The sequence below is a fragment of the Cibotium barometz genome, chromosome 55, assembly GCF_041138505.1.
Source record: "Cibotium barometz isolate CiBa-2024 chromosome 55, ASM4113850v1, whole genome shotgun sequence".
NCBI classification, from domain to species: Eukaryota; Viridiplantae; Streptophyta; class Polypodiopsida; order Cyatheales; family Cibotiaceae; genus Cibotium; species Cibotium barometz.
This window is the reverse complement of record NC_141100.1, coordinates 25,501,452-25,522,724: the sequence shown is the minus strand read 5'-3', so window position 1 is coordinate 25,522,724 and position 21,273 is coordinate 25,501,452. Positions and strand designations below refer to the sequence as shown.

The 21,273-nt window shown below is 42.8% G+C and overlaps 2 protein-coding genes across 2 annotated transcripts; both read left to right on the top strand.

Moving 5' to 3' along the window:
* The first annotated feature begins 8,590 nt into the window (after window positions 1-8,590).
* LOC147607547 (protein ASPARTIC PROTEASE IN GUARD CELL 2-like) lies at window positions 8,591-10,259 on the top strand. Its single transcript, XM_086790771.1, has 4 exons — window positions 8,591-9,092; window positions 9,145-9,591; window positions 9,723-9,984; window positions 10,073-10,259. Exons 1-4 carry the CDS (start codon window positions 8,591-8,593, stop codon window positions 10,257-10,259), a joined length of 1,398 nt encoding a protein of 465 aa, XP_086646897.1.
* Window positions 10,260-14,474: 4,215 nt separating this feature from the next.
* On the top strand, window positions 14,475-16,143 carry LOC147607546 (protein ASPARTIC PROTEASE IN GUARD CELL 2-like). Its single transcript, XM_086790770.1, has 4 exons — window positions 14,475-14,976; window positions 15,029-15,475; window positions 15,607-15,868; window positions 15,957-16,143. Exons 1-4 carry the CDS (start codon window positions 14,475-14,477, stop codon window positions 16,141-16,143), a joined length of 1,398 nt encoding a protein of 465 aa, XP_086646896.1.
* Window positions 16,144-21,273: the final 5,130 nt, after the last annotated feature.

Sequence of the window (21,273 nt, the reverse complement as noted above, 5' to 3'; positions counted from 1 at the left end):
CAGAGCCGAGGGACGTATTACGGACGCGTAGTTCGAGATGGCCATGAGACCATACGGTTGACAGGTACTTGAAAACTCTAAACGAATGATTTTGGTTTATTGAATTACATATATATATACTTATATACTATATATTACTTGAACAGGCACAAGCTGGTGATGATTCACCCGCCGCCACTGCAGAGGGTGGACATGAGCACTACTCATCGGACATTCCGACTGATGTGAGCTCATCTGAGCATGGAGGGAGCACCGAGTCATCATCTAGGTCTGAGTAGTACTCAGACTTATAGTATCACATTCCATATTGAGGATGTGGTTGTATATATTTTTTTGTAAATTGAAGCCATGGGCTACTTCGAGATATGGACTCCCTTGTATATATGTGTGAAATTTTGATAGTAATATTGAATCGTGAATCGATAGTATTACATTCATGTCTGTCTTGAATCATGTATTGATAATGTATGCATTCATGTCGTTCTTGTCTTAATCTTCCTCGTGGATATGTTCTTCGTGGATGGTCTAATGCACCAAAAAAAAAAATCCAGAGAGTGTTATTGGGTACTGGAATGCTAGAACAGCATTCAGGCACCAAATAGCACTCTTTGGATTTTTTTTTGGCTCTCTGTTCACGTGTATAAACGCGTCAGAACTGCAAAAAGTCACGTGTATATATGCAGAAAATCTGTAAAATACGCATGTATAAACGCATCAAATCTGAGAAATACGTGTGTATAAGCGCATCTAAAGTAACAAAACGTGTGTATAGACGCTTGTATCAACGCGTCTAAATGCATCTGAACTGACAGAATGCGTGTATACGCCCGTGTATAAGCACGTTTGAGCAGACATCTACACGCGCTTTTACACGCGTGTCTGTGGCCGTGATGATACACGCGCTGATACACGGGCCCGCTACTTTTTTCACAAGTCATTTTTAGCGGCCAGGAGCGCGGGTATGAGCCCGATCCCTTGTAGTGGAAGCCCAAGGTTTTCACGATGGCAATTCCATCATTTGGTTCCCACATCATACCCCTCAACAATTGGCCTAGAAGAAACCAACCAAGTTGGTACCTGTCCCATCAACACAGATGGTGTGGCAACCCACAAGCAAGCAAGTCCCCTCTTCATCAAATAAATCCTACAGATTGTCCAACACCCAACCCATGGGTACAAAATTGCTCCATTTGCCCAAGGGACAATGCTACAAATGTAAGAGCTTATCCAACCACTCAAGATAAACTCAAGGGTAAGATCACAAATGTACCCAAATGGGCTAATTAGTGCAAAACCCTCTTTAGGGGTGTTGACCAATAAGTACAAGTAAATCCTCACTCACGTGAGGCCCAAAAAAGTAAAAAGGAAAATAAAAAAATAAACTTTGACTCTAAAGAGGATGTCCCGTCTTTTGTCACTGCAAAGGCGACAAAAAATATAACATACCAAAAACAAAATAAATAGCACTACTGGTCCCCTACAAGGAAGCCAACTCATAAGAGCCAATAAGACTAGCTGCATACTCTTTCGCTAGTACTCCACTAACTTCTTTCCATCTTACTAACTCCCTCGCCCCCTCTCATTTTTGGAGAGACACGAGACCGAACCAAGTGTGATATTGTCTAGCATGCCTCGACAACCTCTTACCGATCAGGAGGATGCAATTGAGTTTACAAGGAGAGTATGTTAATGACATATTGGTTAACACATTCCTACGACAACTATGTCCGCACCTTATGTAATGGGCACTTGCACTATATTGTAAATCCCATTATTTAATGAGAGAAATTCCCTAAAGATGCTAAAGCTTCATAGGACAGACAAGAGGATCTTGGTCAGTTGGCCAAACCATAGAGAAACGCTTTGTAACTATGTTTAGGGAACCTCAAGTCACTTACTCCCGTTGCGGCCTAGTGGGAAAAGGCTTGAAACTATAAAATCTAATTTCTCTTGTTTGTAAGGCATTCTCCCATTTGTGTAATATAACTGGAGTGTTCTCTCTCCCTCTCTCTTGAAACTCTAATCTAGCATGTGTGGTGTGCTTAGGGTTAGGGATTGATTAGTGCTAATCACTTGTTCTCTCTTGCTTCCCTCTTGCTTCTTCTCTCCCTCTAGCTTGAGTGATTAGGACCCCTTATAATTGTCTTCCGCAGAGATCCTACACGATCTTCCCGTGCCGAGAGAGGTTACACCACCAGTTCGATAGAGCAACTACCCTTGGTGTGACAACAAGTGCAGGAGGAGGGCAGTGACGAGTGGCTATGGTTGAGCTCATAGCTCAAGCTCTGCAGATTAGCAACTTCCCACGACACGTTAGGGTGAGCTTAACACATCATGTGTAATAACATTAGTTGTCTCATTGCACACTTATTTAATGGCAATGAGAAACCCTTTTTTGTAGCATGACTTGATTCTTGCTTGGCCTTGAGAATGCAAAGCTTTCCATCCCCTAGATGTTTCTAGCTGTGTGCTCTTTATAGTTATAGTAAAAGCATTCAACCTTTTTCTTCTTATTTGAAGGGTTAAATCCTCACACTAAATCTTCTTTTTATCAGCGGAATAAATTTTGGTTACCATCAATACAACTTTGCATACTTATTTTCTCATCCCAAACAAAGTAATAAGGTAAACTCTTCAAAATATAAGAGGATAATCTTGACACCAATATTTAAAGATGTAACAAAAATATGCTGACATTTGGATAGTAATAACCTTAGATAAAAAATAAGCATAATCTGGGGAGAGAACACTTATGTCGATAGCCATCTGGTCATGAACACTTATGGTGCTAGCCATCTAGTCATAAGGATCTTTGATTATGGTGAGAAACACCTGCATCACTTCACCTTCTTTTAGACTTTCCTATTGAGGTTGATTTTAAAGATTACATATCCTTGAGGAATTTGAGGTTTGTCTTTGTAGATGTGGAGACATGTTAGCACACTATCTCCCTTCCTACTAGTATATTGGTGGGTAGAGATTTTGCATTGATTTGTCTCCACGCTTGGATGAGGTTTCTAGTAAGTGGTTTGGGGTTTTCATTTCTTGTTGGGCGGGGGAGGGGGGGGGACTAAACATCATCCCCAATGACAATGTACCAAAATTCATAGGAGGATATCCTAGAGCCAAAAATTGGAGAGAGGATAATTGGTTCAATTAAGCTTTCCATTAGCATCAAATGATGGTGGGTGTGAAGAAGGTATCCAGGCCTTGTGACCGTGTAGGTCCACGATCATAGTTAGTGCCATCCTTACTAGTGTAGGATTGACTCATTTTGAAAGATGTACTAGATACCACTATAGTGTATTTTTCCCACCTCCCATGGTTATCTTGGCTCATCTTGGGCCTCGTAATGTTAAATCATAGTGTCCAAGAGTGGACCATTGTGATATCCCAAACACTACATGAGGGTGGAGCATTGTGATATCCAACATTGTAACAATCATAAAAATTTTCCAAAGTTCAAAGATTTTCATAAACTTAATGAGAGGTTAACCGAGTCTTCATTATCCATGTAAATTTTATAGTGCCTATTCATAAACTCACTTGTGGATCTAGGAGACAATATCTTATTATCGTAAGAAATGCCGAAGGGAAAAGGTAATCCCTAAACCTTTCCAATGGAAACTCATTTGTGCATTTAGGAGACAATATCTTATTTTTATTGTGAAAAATGTCAAAGGGAAAAGGTTATCCCTAAACCTTTCCAATGGAAATGTGTCATTATTAGTCGTCATATTCGTGATGGTAGGAAAGAAGAAGTGGCCATGCAAGACAAGTTTGTACTTCGGAAAAGAACACACACATACATACTACCCCTCAGTGTCGCATGTAGCGACTTTAACAACACTACTTGTTGTTAACCCATGCAAAGAGTTTTAAGTTAGAGTGTCCAAGAGTAAATTTTACGTGTGGAATATTAAGGGATAATGGTCCGCTAAAGCATGTAGAGTACTTGACAACCTACCAAATCTGACTAACTCTAGACCATCTAGCCTCCTTAGCTACTATCATGTATGGTTATAGGGATGTAACAGGAACTTGGGATGCTCAACCATGGCTACTCCTAATATTGAGAGATGTGTAAACATGATCTAGTTAGGGCCAATACAAAATTAGGGTGGAGCATTGTGATATCCAAAATTGTAACAATTATAAAAAGTTCTCAAAGTTTAAAGATTTTCATAAACTTAATAAGAGGTTCTAAGACCATATTAATGAGTCTTCATTATGTCAATTTTACAATCCCTATTCATAAACTCACTTAATGTGGATTTAGGAGATAATATCTTGTTATTGTAAGAGATAATATCTTGTTATTGTAAGAGATAATATCTTGCTATTGTAAGAAATGCCAAAGGGAAAAGGTGATTACCTTAACCTTTACAATGTAAATGTGTCATTATTAGTTCTCATCTTCATGATGGATCTTCATGATGGTAGGGAATAAGTGACCGTGCAAGACACCATTGTGCAAATAAGAGTTTGAAAAAATGTATTTATAAGATGGGCGAGCTTGTGAGGTATGTAAAACCCATGTCAGATCACCCTTCATTATACCTTGCAAAATGAACGTGCATGAGGTATAACGTACTATTTAGTTCCAAAGCAATTGATCCAGCCACGTTGGATGATGCGCGTGTTATGGCAGTGGAGGTGGTTTGTTTGGTAGAGAAGAATTTTCCGCGAACCATTCTCACAAGTCAACTACATCTTATTGTGCATTTAGTGGACGAAATCGCTTTATGTGGTACTTTGCATGCACGTTGGATGTTCTTCCTAGAGCGCTTCATGAAGACCTTAAAAGACTTTGTGAGGCAAAGTGCAAGGCCTGAAGGAAGCATGGCCGAGGGTTGGTTGATACAAGAGTCTCTTGTATATATTTCAGATTTTCTTGGTCAGGTGGACAGCTCTTTGCCACGACTATGGAGCAATGAAGAGGACTTGAGGACGACCTCTATTGTGCCAAGGAAAAGGACAGAGTAAAGTAATTGACAGAACATTGATTGATGATCTCAATTTCACTTGAATCCTTAATAGTGATGTGATGAGCAGATGGGTTACAAGATATGAGGATGCAAAGACAAAAAAGGCAAGCAGAAAGAGCTCTCTTTCGGAGGCAACATGGCTCTCGTAAGGCGTACCCTAAGCATCTAGCAACACTTCCGAATGATATCCATGTTGATTGGTTGCATGAGGAAATGGAGAGAGCAGAGAGCGACGAGGGGCTCCATATCACGGCGGAAGAATGAAAGTATGCACGAGGATGCATGTTAAAGGTACATAGAACTAATGTTTTGCATTAGTTGTAAGTGATTTGCTTTTAATATTTATTCACATTCCTTACACAAATATTGCTTCTATTTTGGTCCAGTGCACTATGTTCAATGCTATATGGTGTGAAGGCAAGCATTTTCGAACACAAAGAATTGATGAAAAGAGGAATACACAAGATTGGGGTGTCATTAGTAGCTTTGAGGGAGCTAATGGAAAAATGGATGATTATTGTGGCATAATCCAAGACATATTTAGGCTTGACGTTCGTCGCTTCTTTGTGTATGTTTTGGATGTCAAATGGCAAATGAACGTGGTGGAAAAAGGGGCTGATGCAACGATAAAACGCCATGCAAGTGGCTATGTAACTATTGACTCTACAAAGTTTTGGCAAACAAAGAAAGATAGGCTCGTATTGCCACAACAATGTGAGCAGGTATGCATTTTTTTACTAATGTGTTTCATGTACATATATATCTAAGCTCGCGTACCCCTTGACTTTTGATATGCTAATTTATTACTGTAGTATGTGTATTTGAGTAGGTTATCTATCTGAAAATGGTGCACGACATTAAATGGTAGTACGTCATCCCTATTGCACCACGTTCCAAAGTGATGTATAATACATTCACTGATATGGAGCATATGGAGGATGTAGCAAGCCGCAATGAAGATGATGTCGAACATGCCAATGAAGATGTTGTGATCGATGATCAAGAAATAAGAGATGATCATGATAATAATGAGGATGAGCGTGCCATTTCTCATGATCATGAGAATGACCCTACCATTGAGGATGATGGTGATGTAGATGAGGATGATCAGGACATCGATACCATTATCAATGGAGTACAGAATATCGATAGTGGAATAAATTTAATCGTAGTCTTACAAATTGATCAAATGGATATTGATGTTGATCGTTTGGCAAGGATGGATCTTATTGAAGATGAGATCGAACCCTAACCAATCCGTCACTGTATCATTCTAAATTGATGACATTTCTATTGTATGTGTTGTCTTTTAATTATCATCTCATATGCATGATTTATTTTTGAATATATTTCATTGTTGTAAATGCATGTAGTGGGATTGTGTGTTGATATATACTGTAATGTACTATGAGATGGTTTAAAGAAAATAGTTCTTAATTTTGTAAAGGAATTCAGTTTTTCTTTACCAAGTGTGTATTAATGCGTGTATTGATGCCTGTATTATTGCGTGTATATAAACGCGCTTATACACGCGCTGATAAATGCAAATATACACTCGAATTTAAATGCCAAAATACACGCGCCCGATTCTATTCAAATACATGCGTGACCATACACGCGCTCGGCGATCTCTTCACTTATCTGCTTGCAGTTGTGCATCACCTGCCAACTTTGACGCTTCTGCACCTCCAGCTCACCCTTTCGCGCCTTTTGCGCTACCCTTCTCTGTCGCCAGCACCCACAGTAGCCAGCCCGTCAGCTTCTTTTGACACCAGCAGCTTCTCTTCTTACACGTGGCGCTCCACGCTCACCTTTGCCAGATCCACGCTCGCTAGTTGTCTGATGCCAGCATCTCTTCTCCTTTCGCCAGCAGCTCCTGTCTCTTTCCCACAGGCAGCGCCCCACCAGCCTCTGCCTTCTCCAAGATGGCTCCCAGCCACTCTCGCTCTCTCTCCTGCTTGTGGCTGCACACGGCTCCCTAGCTAGGCGATCCCTCACTCTCCTCGCCTTCGTCTGCACAAGCGCCTCTGCAAGGGCGACTCTCTTTCTCTACTCGACGACCCGATCTCTCTACTTTCGAAGCGGCCAACCCCCAGCCTATCTTCATGCCTTCACCATCTTCTCGATGGTGTGTTGGCGTCCAACCAAGCTTCCACATGGCCATTTATAGGGTGGCCACATAACCTATATATTTTTTATTTATTAAAGCCTCAAAGCCTCAATAATGGCCACCCACTAATGCTAAAAGAGCCCCTCCTTCTCTATACTTCGGATCATCACACTGCGCCCGCAACTTTCCAAAACCAGTGCCAGAGCTGCCCATAGCTTCGTGATCAGCAGCATCAACTTACCAAACTAGACCATTTCCCAATCGGTGCCCTGCTTTGCCAGCCATCTCCACATTCATGCTAAAAATGGAGTGCCATCTCTGCATCCAAAATCAACCCCAGATTGACCAACCATCATCACATTCAAAGTTCCCGGCACACTTTCACATGCAGGCATCACCATCAGCTCGTAAAAAAACCATAAAACCACCCACTCTATACAATTGCCAGGGCATTCAAGGCAAAGTTTATTCGTAAACCATGCATCCCATATGTACACGGACTCAAAACACCTTTACAGAAAAACGCCGGAGAGCGGCACACAGCCGTCACACACCCATAAAATGTCATGCAATGAACTAGCAAGTCCAAGGTAGAATCACCTCTGCAAGTGGAATGTATGTGAGCAACTCATCTCCACATAAAGCAGCCAGCAGAGGATGTGTAGAGATCATACCCGTACTTAGTGTATGTGCCGCCCACCAAGACCCTACAACCACACACTCGAATGTACCAAACATGGGTCGCAAACCATGGCCCATGTAATAAAAGGCGCAACACCTGTAGCACCACTTGTAGAAGGTGAAGCTTCCAGCAGGCCAAGTATGGCCCACACACCAAGGGCGCCTCACTACACGACCTCTAAGGTCCACACGCGAAGAATTGGCGCACCGAGAGCCACTCAACATACCTAGCCGAAACCCTACATCTCAGACTACATACGCCAAGGCCCACATGCTAAGATGTAGAGAAGTACTCGTAGCCTCACTAACCTGCACAGGTGGCGTAATGACCATGCACAAGCCCACGTAATGACCATGCACAGGCCCACTTGGCGGGTTGGGGGGCAGCAAGGCAACCCCTCATACCCACCACTAAGGCCTTTGCCATGGGCAGGCCAAAAACTAGAGGAGTCTAATGATAAGGAAGGCGCTCCCTCGTTGGGTACAGGTTGTTCATTGGCCGGCAGAGTGTTAAGCAATGCTAGCATGTGTTAAGAAATGTTACGAAGCTGCTGGAATCTGGAGATATGAACAAGGTCTTGACAGCATAAAATATTTAGAGCACAGATTAAATAAGGGTCCGCGCGCATATGCTATGCTCGATTCTTTATACCCAAAAGGGTAGCTTGGTGTGTGCAGCTATATATATATTCAAGCCGTGGCCGTTCATAAATATAACGACGTAAGGTCGTTTTCAACCGCATTAGGTACTTATAAGTAGGGTATATTAAGGGCTCCATTTACTGATTTAGAAGAAGATATTAGCTCTACCATGGCTCCTACCGATCACAGCTTGCAGCTCCTCCGTCTTATAATGCTCTGCTTCTTGTTGATGATGAGTGCGCAGTACATGTCCACAGCCGATGGGAGGAAGCCATTGATTAAGCCCAGAGCTGCTGCCTCTCTAGATATGGCGCTTGGGCGGAGCAACAGCTCAGGAGGTGGTGGAGGTTCAGCTAGGAGGTTTCCAAGGATGGGCGTGAATCACGTGTTCGACCAGCATTCTCCCCTCCGCCCAGCCAACTGCGACGATGCGTGTGTGTCACGGCTGAGAATGGAGAGGTTGGCCCGGCGCTTCAACAGATCATCATCATCATCATCGCATGATCAGCATCATGACAGCGCCCACGTCGAGTCGAACTACGACCCGTATGGCCAAGTGACCACCGCTTACACGAGGGGCGGCTCGGTCTCGGAATACTACGTGGAGCTGAGCCTGGGCGTTGCTCCGGGCACCGGCACCTCCCAACCCATTCTCATGCTGGTGGACACCGGCAAGTGACCTTCCCTGGATCCAATGCAAGCCCTGCAACCCATGCTACCCAGAAGCCTTTCCCGTTTACGACCCTGTCCAGTCCACCACCTTCTCCCTTCAAGTCCAAGGCGACGATTACTGCAACCTCGTCCAAAATGTCAACATCGGACAAGGTGCCGACGCAGGCCACTGCTTCTATGCTACTAGCTATGGTGATGGAACCACGTCTGCTGGATCTATCTGTAGAGAGCAGTTCACCTTTTGGGACGCGTCCACCAGCCCCCCAAGTGTCGTGAGCATACAGAACGTAGGGTTTGGCTGCGGTGTGAATAATGTAGCCGGTGTGGGCACTGACTCGTCTGGGATTCTCGGTCTAGGCTATGGGCGGAGCTTGTCATGGACAGAGCAGTTCTACGTCGGCCTCCAAGATTTCCCAGCCGTTTTCTCCTTCTGCTTCGCATCGATCGGCTCTCCGCCCAACTCTGGCTGGCTCGAGTTTGGCGATGGGGCATATCCATGTAAGTTGTTTTTCCCAATCCCACGTTCTCGCAATCGATACTAGCTATGATGTATATACGAAGGGATCTGCATGCTATACCCTTAGAATTTACCTTTTTCCTAACATTGGAATTCTTTTGATGTGCCACAGCGGTCCAATACTACGAGAACGAATTGCTAGAAGATGGATATGCCGTGTTCTATTACCTAGATATAGTGGATATTTTGGTGGCAGGCCAAAGTGTAGGTGTCCCAGCTGGGACGTTCGACATCAACCCCAATGACCAGTCGGGCGGTGTAATTGTTGACTCGTCTGACATGCTCTCCATCATAGACACAGCAGCATACATACCCTTCAGGGATGCATGGAGAACAGCCAAGTTGGGACCCAAGTGCCACCCCAGGGCCACCTGGTCTTGACACATGCTGGGATTACCCTACAGCCATCGCCTTGCCTGCAATCTCTTTTGTCTTTGCAGATGGTTCGCTTTTTACATTAAGCAATGACGCAAGTGGACTTGCCTATACCTTCAACAATGGAAATCCCCGCATGTGTTGGCCTTTTCTTCAAAAGCAGCCAGGTGACACACCTGCTACCATGGTCATTGGGTCTGTTAGCTTGCACAACAACCAAGTTATCTTTGACATTGAGAATGACATCTTTGCGTGGGCTTACAACCAGTGTTAAAGTTGCTACTACATCACACATTGAGGCGTAGTATGGATCTCTGTGTTTTTTTGTTTTTCCAAAGTAAAAGCTTGTCTTGCTGCATAGCCACTTATTCCCTACTACAATCATGAAGATGAGGACTACTAATGACATATTTCCATTGTAACGGTTGAGGGATTACCTTTTCCCTTTGCCATTTCTTACAATAACAAGATATTATCTCTTGCAATAACAAGATATTATCTCCTAAATCCACGTTAGGTGAGTTTATGAATAGGGATTGTAAAATTGACATTGATAAGGAACACTCGTTGATATGGTCTTAGAACCTCTTATTATTAAGTTTATGAAAATCTTTAAACCTTGAGATTTTTTTTATAATTGTTACAATGTTGGATATCACAATGCTCTAGGTCCTCACTTGCTTGTATAGCTATGTCCTCATGGCATCCAAGTGCGGGCTAGACATGACAGACTCTCACTCTCTCAAGTTCCTCCTTGTTTGTGCCTGTGTGTCTGTGTCCCGGAGCTTCTTCTACAACATCCAACATAAGCTTTTTGGATCCCTTGTGTTGTTTGATTCTAGAACATGCATAAAATAGTCTCTTCAAAAAGTTCGAAAATAAGGTTTCTTATGAGAGTACACGTGTTGGTGCCATCACCTTGACTTCTTTTTATTCAAGATGTGCACACATGACCCTTATGCACACTGTACAAGATCATAGGCCATCGTCATGATATCAATCTCCCCTAGTTCATAGTGTAGGTTCTAAATTCTTGTGATAAATTACCCCGTTGGTTGCTTCTCCATTAGAAAGCTTCTTAGAGGCAAGTTGATTTTCCCAAGGTTTTAAATCCTTGTCTAACTAGCGGTATCATACTTGTTTCTTAGAATCAGCTAAGCTTCTAAAGTTGTGAATACATGATGGAGTGCTATAATAAAATCATTAACAATGTTGAGGGTCCGCAACCCTTCGCCTCCAAGCTAATTCAATGGCAAGGTCTAGCAAAAATGCTTGTATTAGATCTTGTGGATCCAAAATTGGTACCCAGTATGAAGGCAAGTTTACCTTTATTTTCAAATTCTAGAAGGTGTAGTTGGTTTTACCGAGCTCTCCTTTATTTCCTAATAATGGTGGTGGTCAAGCACTCAGGGATATATAAACTACAAGGTGAGCTATTTATATAGTCCTATTTAACACACAATGCCTTGCTAAAGATTCTTGCCTATTTAATATATTGTAAAAAAGTAAAACATGTGTGTTAACACAAATAGCATGATTTTTGTAGAGAACAAGATTGAGCAAGATAGGCTATAAATACAAAACCAAGATCACATGCAAGTCTTCACACTAGTGTGCTCTATGAGGAAGCTTAGATTACAATCTATAAAGACATTAAGATAGAGTTTATTTGTATGTGAAACAAGGGTACACATGCAATGAAGATAGATCTCAAGACTGATAATCTAAATATGATGGATGTTGATGCTGTATATAGCGTACCTACCTAACCCTAGGCTTCAACCTATATATAGCGTACCTACCTAACCCTAGGCTTCAGCCTATATATATCTTTCTATAGTGTATATTCCATACACTTTTGGGAGCTATTGTTGGTGTATTGTGTCTCTCTCTTTCTCCTTGGATCAACATGGTATCAAGGCACGGTGAAGCTATGGTTGCTGCTAAAGCTAGGGCCATGGGGTTCATACCAACCAATGGACCAATCCAAAGCCCTAGCCTGAGACATGCTATTGCTCTTGAAGATGAAGAGGTGCCTAATGCCTCCCTTGAAGTACCTCCACTACTCCCTTGTAGTACCTCCATTCGGCTTTCTTTCTATGCCGAGAATGTTCCGTTCCTATGCCATCTGGTTCCTAACCAATCCGTCACTGTATCATTCTAAATTGATGACATTTCTATTGTATGTGTTGTCTTTTAATTATCATCTCATATGCATGATTTATTTTTGAATATATTTCATTGTTGTAAATGCATGTAGTGGGATTGTGTGTTGATATATACTGTAATGTACTATGAGATGGTTTAAAGAAAATAGTTCTTAATTTTGTAAAGGAATTCAGTTTTTCTTTACCAAGTGTGTATTAATGCGTGTATTGATGCCTGTATTATTGCGTGTATATAAACGCGCTTATACACGCGCTGATAAATGCAAATATACACTCGAATTTAAATGCCAAAATACACGCGCCCGATTCTATTCAAATACATGCGTGACCATACACGCGCTCGGCGATCTCTTCACTTATCTGCTTGCAGTTGTGCATCACCTGCCAACTTTGACGCTTCTGCACCTCCAGCTCACCCTTTCGCGCCTTTTGCGCTACCCTTCTCTGTCGCCAGCACCCACAGTAGCCAGCCCGTCAGCTTCTTTTGACACCAGCAGCTTCTCTTCTTACACGTGGCGCTCCACGCTCACCTTTGCCAGATCCACGCTCGCTAGTTGTCTGATGCCAGCATCTCTTCTCCTTTCGCCAGCAGCTCCTGTCTCTTTCCCACAGGCAGCGCCCCACCAGCCTCTGCCTTCTCCAAGATGGCTCCCAGCCACTCTCGCTCTCTCTCCTGCTTGTGGCTGCACACGGCTCCCTAGCTAGGCGATCCCTCACTCTCCTCGCCTTCGTCTGCACAAGCGCCTCTGCAAGGGCGACTCTCTTTCTCTACTCGACGACCCGATCTCTCTACTTTCGAAGCGGCCAACCCCCAGCCTATCTTCATGCCTTCACCATCTTCTCGATGGTGTGTTGGCGTCCAACCAAGCTTCCACATGGCCATTTATAGGGTGGCCACATAACCTATATATTTTTTATTTATTAAAGCCTCAAAGCCTCAATAATGGCCACCCACTAATGCTAAAAGAGCCCCTCCTTCTCTATACTTCGGATCATCACACTGCGCCCGCAACTTTCCAAAACCAGTGCCAGAGCTGCCCATAGCTTCGTGATCAGCAGCATCAACTTACCAAACTAGACCATTTCCCAATCGGTGCCCTGCTTTGCCAGCCATCTCCACATTCATGCTAAAAATGGAGTGCCATCTCTGCATCCAAAATCAACCCCAGATTGACCAACCATCATCACATTCAAAGTTCCCGGCACACTTTCACATGCAGGCATCACCATCAGCTCGTAAAAAAACCATAAAACCACCCACTCTATACAATTGCCAGGGCATTCAAGGCAAAGTTTATTCGTAAACCATGCATCCCATATGTACACGGACTCAAAACACCTTTACAGAAAAACGCCGGAGAGCGGCACACAGCCGTCACACACCCATAAAATGTCATGCAATGAACTAGCAAGTCCAAGGTAGAATCACCTCTGCAAGTGGAATGTATGTGAGCAACTCATCTCCACATAAAGCAGCCAGCAGAGGATGTGTAGAGATCATACCCGTACTTAGTGTATGTGCCGCCCACCAAGACCCTACAACCACACACTCGAATGTACCAAACATGGGTCGCAAACCATGGCCCATGTAATAAAAGGCGCAACACCTGTAGCACCACTTGTAGAAGGTGAAGCTTCCAGCAGGCCAAGTATGGCCCACACACCAAGGGCGCCTCACTACACGACCTCTAAGGTCCACACGCGAAGAATTGGCGCACCGAGAGCCACTCAACATACCTAGCCGAAACCCTACATCTCAGACTACATACGCCAAGGCCCACATGCTAAGATGTAGAGAAGTACTCGTAGCCTCACTAACCTGCACAGGTGGCGTAATGACCATGCACAAGCCCACGTAATGACCATGCACAGGCCCACTTGGCGGGTTGGGGGGCAGCAAGGCAACCCCTCATACCCACCACTAAGGCCTTTGCCATGGGCAGGCCAAAAACTAGAGGAGTCTAATGATAAGGAAGGCGCTCCCTCGTTGGGTACAGGTTGTTCATTGGCCGGCAGAGTGTTAAGCAATGCTAGCATGTGTTAAGAAATGTTACGAAGCTGCTGGAATCTGGAGATATGAACAAGGTCTTGACAGCATAAAATATTTAGAGCACAGATTAAATAAGGGTCCGCGCGCATATGCTATGCTCGATTCTTTATACCCAAAAGGGTAGCTTGGTGTGTGCAGCTATATATATATTCAAGCCGTGGCCGTTCATAAATATAACGACGTAAGGTCGTTTTCAACCGCATTAGGTACTTATAAGTAGGGTATATTAAGGGCTCCATTTACTGATTTAGAAGAAGATATTAGCTCTACCATGGCTCCTACCGATCACAGCTTGCAGCTCCTCCGTCTTATAATGCTCTGCTTCTTGTTGATGATGAGTGCGCAGTACATGTCCACAGCCGATGGGAGGAAGCCATTGATTAAGCCCAGAGCTGCTGCCTCTCTAGATATGGCGCTTGGGCGGAGCAACAGCTCAGGAGGTGGTGGAGGTTCAGCTAGGAGGTTTCCAAGGATGGGCGTGAATCACGTGTTCGACCAGCATTCTCCCCTCCGCCCAGCCAACTGCGACGATGCGTGTGTGTCACGGCTGAGAATGGAGAGGTTGGCCCGGCGCTTCAACAGATCATCATCATCATCATCGCATGATCAGCATCATGACAGCGCCCACGTCGAGTCGAACTACGACCCGTATGGCCAAGTGACCACCGCTTACACGAGGGGCGGCTCGGTCTCGGAATACTACGTGGAGCTGAGCCTGGGCGTTGCTCCGGGCACCGGCACCTCCCAACCCATTCTCATGCTGGTGGACACCGGCAAGTGACCTTCCCTGGATCCAATGCAAGCCCTGCAACCCATGCTACCCAGAAGCCTTTCCCGTTTACGACCCTGTCCAGTCCACCACCTTCTCCCTTCAAGTCCAAGGCGACGATTACTGCAACCTCGTCCAAAATGTCAACATCGGACAAGGTGCCGACGCAGGCCACTGCTTCTATGCTACTAGCTATGGTGATGGAACCACGTCTGCTGGATCTATCTGTAGAGAGCAGTTCACCTTTTGGGACGCGTCCACCAGCCCCCCAAGTGTCGTGAGCATACAGAACGTAGGGTTTGGCTGCGGTGTGAATAATGTAGCCGGTGTGGGCACTGACTCGTCTGGGATTCTCGGTCTAGGCTATGGGCGGAGCTTGTCATGGACAGAGCAGTTCTACGTCGGCCTCCAAGATTTCCCAGCCGTTTTCTCCTTCTGCTTCGCATCGATCGGCTCTCCGCCCAACTCTGGCTGGCTCGAGTTTGGCGATGGGGCATATCCATGTAAGTTGTTTTTCCCAATCCCACGTTCTCGCAATCGATACTAGCTATGATGTATATACGAAGGGATCTGCATGCTATACCCTTAGAATTTACCTTTTTCCTAACATTGGAATTCTTTTGATGTGCCACAGCGGTCCAATACTACGAGAACGAATTGCTAGAAGATGGATATGCCGTGTTCTATTACCTAGATATAGTGGATATTTTGGTGGCAGGCCAAAGTGTAGGTGTCCCAGCTGGGACGTTCGACATCAACCCCAATGACCAGTCGGGCGGTGTAATTGTTGACTCGTCTGACATGCTCTCCATCATAGACACAGCAGCATACATACCCTTCAGGGATGCATGGAGAACAGCCAAGTTGGGACCCAAGTGCCACCCCAGGGCCACCTGGTCTTGACACATGCTGGGATTACCCTACAGCCATCGCCTTGCCTGCAATCTCTTTTGTCTTTGCAGATGGTTCGCTTTTTACATTAAGCAATGACGCAAGTGGACTTGCCTATACCTTCAACAATGGAAATCCCCGCATGTGTTGGCCTTTTCTTCAAAAGCAGCCAGGTGACACACCTGCTACCATGGTCATTGGGTCTGTTAGCTTGCACAACAACCAAGTTATCTTTGACATTGAGAATGACATCTTTGCGTGGGCTTACAACCAGTGTTAAAGTTGCTACTACATCACACATTGAGGCGTAGTATGGATCTCTGTGTTTTTTTGTTTTTCCAAAGTAAAAGCTTGTCTTGCTGCATAGCCACTTATTCCCTACTACAATCATGAAGATGAGGACTACTAATGACATATTTCCATTGTAACGGTTGAGGGATTACCTTTTCCCTTTGCCATTTCTTACAATAACAAGATATTATCTCTTGCAATAACAAGATATTATCTCCTAAATCCACGTTAGGTGAGTTTATGAATAGGGATTGTAAAATTGACATTGATAAGGAACACTCGTTGATATGGTCTTAGAACCTCTTATTATTAAGTTTATGAAAATCTTTAAACCTTGAGATTTTTTTTATAATTGTTACAATGTTGGATATCACAATGCTCTAGGTCCTCACTTGCTTGTATAGCTATGTCCTCATGGCATCCAAGTGCGGGCTAGACATGACAGACTCTCACTCTCTCAAGTTCCTCCTTGTTTGTGCCTGTGTGTCTGTGTCCCGGAGCTTCTTCTACAACATCCAACATAAGCTTTTTGGATCCCTTGTGTTGTTTGATTCTAGAACATGCATAAAATAGTCTCTTCAAAAAGTTCGAAAATAAGGTTTCTTATGAGAGTACACGTGTTGGTGCCATCACCTTGACTTCTTTTTATTCAAGATGTGCACACATGACCCTTATGCACACTGTACAAGATCATAGGCCATCGTCATGATATCAATCTCCCCTAGTTCATAGTGTAGGTTCTAAATTCTTGTGATAAATTACCCCGTTGGTTGCTTCTCCATTAGAAAGCTTCTTAGAGGCAAGTTGATTTTCCCAAGGTTTTAAATCCTTGTCTAACTAGCGGTATCATACTTGTTTCTTAGAATCAGCTAAGCTTCTAAAGTTGTGAATACATGATGGAGTGCTATAATAAAATCATTAACAATGTTGAGGGTCCGCAACCCTTCGCCTCCAAGCTAATTCAATGGCAAGGTCTAGCAAAAATGCTTGTATTAGATCTTGTGGATCCAAAATTGGTACCCAGTATGAAGGCAAGTTTACCTTTATTTTCAAATTCTAGAAGGTGTAGTTGGTTTTACCGAGCTCTCCTTTATTTCCTAATAATGGTGGTGGTCAAGCACTCAGGGATATATAAACTACAAGGTGAGCTATTTATATAGTCCTATTTAACACACAATGCCTTGCTAAAGATTCTTGCCTATTTAATATATTGTAAAAAAGTAAAACATGTGTGTTAACACAAATAGCATGATTTTTGTAGAGAACAAGATTGAGCAAGATAGGCTATAAATACAAAACCAAGATCACATGCAAGTCTTCACACTAGTGTGCTCTATGAGGAAGCTTAGATTACAATCTATAAAGACATTAAGATAGAGTTTATTTGTATGTGAAACAAGGGTACACATGCAATGAAGATAGATCTCAAGACTGATAATCTAAATATGATGGATGTTGATGCTGTATATAGCGTACCTACCTAACCCTAGGCTTCAACCTATATATAGCGTACCTACCTAACCCTAGGCTTCAGCCTATATATATCTTTCTATAGTGTATATTCCATACACTTTTGGGAGCTATTGTTGGTGTATTGTGTCTCTCTCTTTCTCCTTGGATCAACATGGTATCAAGGCACGGTGAAGCTATGGTTGCTGCTAAAGCTAGGGCCATGGGGTTCATACCAACCAATGGACCAATCCAAAGCCCTAGCCTGAGACATGCTATTGCTCTTGAAGATGAAGAGGTGCCTAATGCCTCCCTTGAAGTACCTCCACTACTCCCTTGTAGTACCTCCATTCGGCTTTCTTTCTATGCCGAGAATGTTCCGTTCCTATGCCCGTGTAAGAAGACTCCTTGCCTTCCTCTTGCTCCTGCTTTACAGAATCTCTCCGCCATAGCTAGGCTTGTAAGCTTAAGAAACATAGGTCGCTCACCAATGACTTTGATAATTAAGGTGTATATCTACAAGCTTGCTGTATAAATATATCTGCACGGCGGGGATGTCGATGAATAGATTAAAGAGAGGAAAAAGCAGATCCTTGGCTAGGGCAGTGATGAAAAATTAGTAAAAGTTATGTTGCTATATTAGCAATAGTCGAGGACAGAAGCTTCCTGACTATGGCGATAGCCGAGGATAGAAATTTCATAACTATGGCGATGTATTATGCCACATCAAGGGGTAGTATGTATCTGTGTGTGTTTTTTTTCCAAAGTAAACACTTGTCTTGCACCGTCACTTATTCCCTACCATCATGAAGATCCATCATGATGAGAACTAATAATGACACATTTACATTGTAAAGGTTAAGGGATTACCTTTTTCCTTTGGCATTTCTTACAATAGCAAGATATTATCTCTTACAATAACAAGGTCTTCTTTTGAATTATACTCTATGCCCAGTACATGCACTCTTGCAAGTTGCAGCAGTAGTAGTGATGAGAGATTAGGTTTCAATAACTGTAAGCTATTTAATCTACGTGCAAGCAGTCGTCGATAAGACCCTTTGTTGGCATGCCTTGGAAGGACTTTGCATTGATTAATTTTGGAGAGACGTGCACAAATGCCACCACTTTATACTGAAGGTGAATGTTTTTCTTACACCTGGTAGTGGTAGGTGAATGGCATTGTTGTTCTGACTTTGGGCTATACCAGCTAGATATAACACCCTTAAGAATGTTGTAATTGAGAACGCTATTCTTGTTTTAACTTTGGGTTATACTGGTCGGCTAGATTTAAGAAAATAATTGCTAGAGGTGAATGGCATTCTTGCTTTAACTTTGGGAACCTTATATACGAGTGCGAGATACAACATACATAAGAACATAATTGAGAATCACCTCTATTTTAATTTCATTTATGCTTTGGATTGCTGCAACTTAGGTGAGATGGAAGCTCTTCAACAACAATGGTCTTTTAAGTCCTATGTCTAGCCTATGGCGGGCATAAGGAATTTCACCCTACTTCTAGTACCACATGCGGGTACCAAGCTTCCAAATATTGGCCACTTCTAAAGGCAATGGACATCAAGCCACAACGTGAGCCCCATAAGAATATAATTGCTAGGTGAATGGCATTCTTGCTTTAACTTTGGGTTATATACGAGCAAGATACAACATACTTCAGAACATAATCAAGAATCACCTCTATTTTAATGGCGTTTATGCTTTGGAATTATGCAACTTAGGTAAGATGGAAGCTCTCTAACAACAATAGTCTTTTAAGTCCTATGCCTAGCCTATAGGGGGCATAAGGAACTTCACCCTACTTCTAGTAACACAAGCAGATACCAAGCCTCCAAATACTGGTCACTTTTGAAGGCAATGGACTTCAAGCCACAACGTGAGCCCCATAAGTGAGTCGCTCAGCCAATTAGAGTGAACAACCTACAAGGTTATAATTAGTTACTCATGGCTTCACAATCAAATCACGATCTTCGATGTCCATGGTAGCCACTATCCTGGATCTAAGGCATGGAGCTTGACGGGCAAGCATAGCACATTGTTGTCACCACACCACAAGATCGTCTCAATGAACAGGTACAAACATCTAAATTAGGACTTGCCTAATGCCTGGGATGATGATGACCATCGTGCCCACCTACGTACGAACAACCACAAGGAAGGAGAAACCTCTTGAATGAGAGTCCCAATCTCTACCCACTCGAATACCACCTTGGGGACCAACAATTGTGGCACCTTGATGGAACAAGTTGCTATCTATATTCAAGGAAATAGAGGATGCCATATGCACATCAAAGTAACGAGGATGAGTTACGGAGCTAAATTGTGAGTAGAAAGTAAAGAAGAAGAAAATAATAACTATTTTGGCAAATATGTAAATAAAAGTTTAAACTGTACTTACATATTTTCACAAATATGTAAGTAAAATTTTAAACTACACTTTAACTTTAAAGGTTTAATCTATTACAGCATTGTAAAGAGATTACACAATGGTTTCTCTATGTCATTGTGTAAAGAGATTACACAATTGTTTCTCTATGCCTTTAGTGTTCTAAGTTCTAAGTTATTGAGTTTTCAATATCCTCTAGCATTTCATTTTTCTTCCTGTTCTTCATCATTCCAGTTTGTCTCAAATAACTTCTCCAACTTATTTTTTTATTCAACTTGCTTCACATTTTTGGTGTGACCATCTACATGGTTATTAGACACTTCACATTTTTGGTGTGACCATCTACATGGTTATTATATTATTAGACACTTCACTTGCATGCCATTAAGAATAAACCTCTATCCCTCTCTCTCTCTCTCTCTCTCTCTCGGGCAAGTAGAGCTATGAAAATCCACTATAGACGTGGCATATGGGTAACTTTAGCCAACAAAACTTCAGCCAACAAAAAGTATTTTTCCTCACTCGAGCTCCTTGTTTCTTGACAAACCTAAAAATCTCTTGCCTGCAAGGATGAAAATATACACAATAATGATGCCATCTATGATAAGAAATAGACTAGCACAGAACACTACATGAAATACATATGATCAACTAATCATTAGCCATTAGAAAATCATTAAGAAGCTTAAAGTCATCTCCATCAAGCTGATATCTATCTGTTGCTTCATTATATGTTGAATTTGCTAATGCGATGACTGATTCTATATCCACCATGTTCAAGTCAGTCAAATCATATGTGTACATATGTGGACTTTTCACCTTTTAATACCATCCAAGCTGAATCTCTAGACCTTGAGGTCGATTGGTCAAATCTAAACCCCATTTGTAATGTACATACTTGCATCCTACCTTCTTTTGCATCTTTTGAACCCTTCCAAGGTACCATATGCTATGACTTTTCTCCGCTTTCTTCAAGTTTGTGGCTTTGCCCTTTCTTTTTGGATTTTCTTGTCCCTTGTCCTTGTGTATCATCATAGAAGTAAACCGCACAATCACTCCCAATCCCTAAAAAGTTTCCATTTCTTGAAGACACTGATATTTCCTCATGGCTGAAATAAACTCCCTGTCGCACCCTTGTTAAGCGGTTCTTTGATAGTGTTAAGTTCCCATTCAGTTGGCTTACCAATGTAGACTTGAAGATGAACTTTCCACATCAACCTCTATTATTGGGGCTGACCATATTCTTCTTTACTTCAACACTTGCCT

Excerpts from the sequence above, each read along its gene's own strand:
- LOC147607546 (XM_086790770.1), top strand. The coding sequence starts at position 14,475 with ATGGCTCCTACCGATCACAGCTTGCAGCTCCTCCGTCTTATAATGCTC. Across the intron at positions 14,977-15,028 it reads TCTCATGCTGGTGGACACCG|AAGCCTTTCCCGTTTACGAC; the intron begins GCAAGTGACCTT and ends CATGCTACCCAG. Across the intron at positions 15,869-15,956 it reads TGCCACCCCAGGGCCACCTG|CAATGACGCAAGTGGACTTG; the intron begins GTCTTGACACAT and ends TTTTACATTAAG.
- LOC147607547 (XM_086790771.1), top strand. The coding sequence starts at position 8,591 with ATGGCTCCTACCGATCACAGCTTGCAGCTCCTCCGTCTTATAATGCTC. Across the intron at positions 9,093-9,144 it reads TCTCATGCTGGTGGACACCG|AAGCCTTTCCCGTTTACGAC; the intron begins GCAAGTGACCTT and ends CATGCTACCCAG. Across the intron at positions 9,592-9,722 it reads TGGCGATGGGGCATATCCAT|CGGTCCAATACTACGAGAAC; the intron begins GTAAGTTGTTTT and ends GATGTGCCACAG.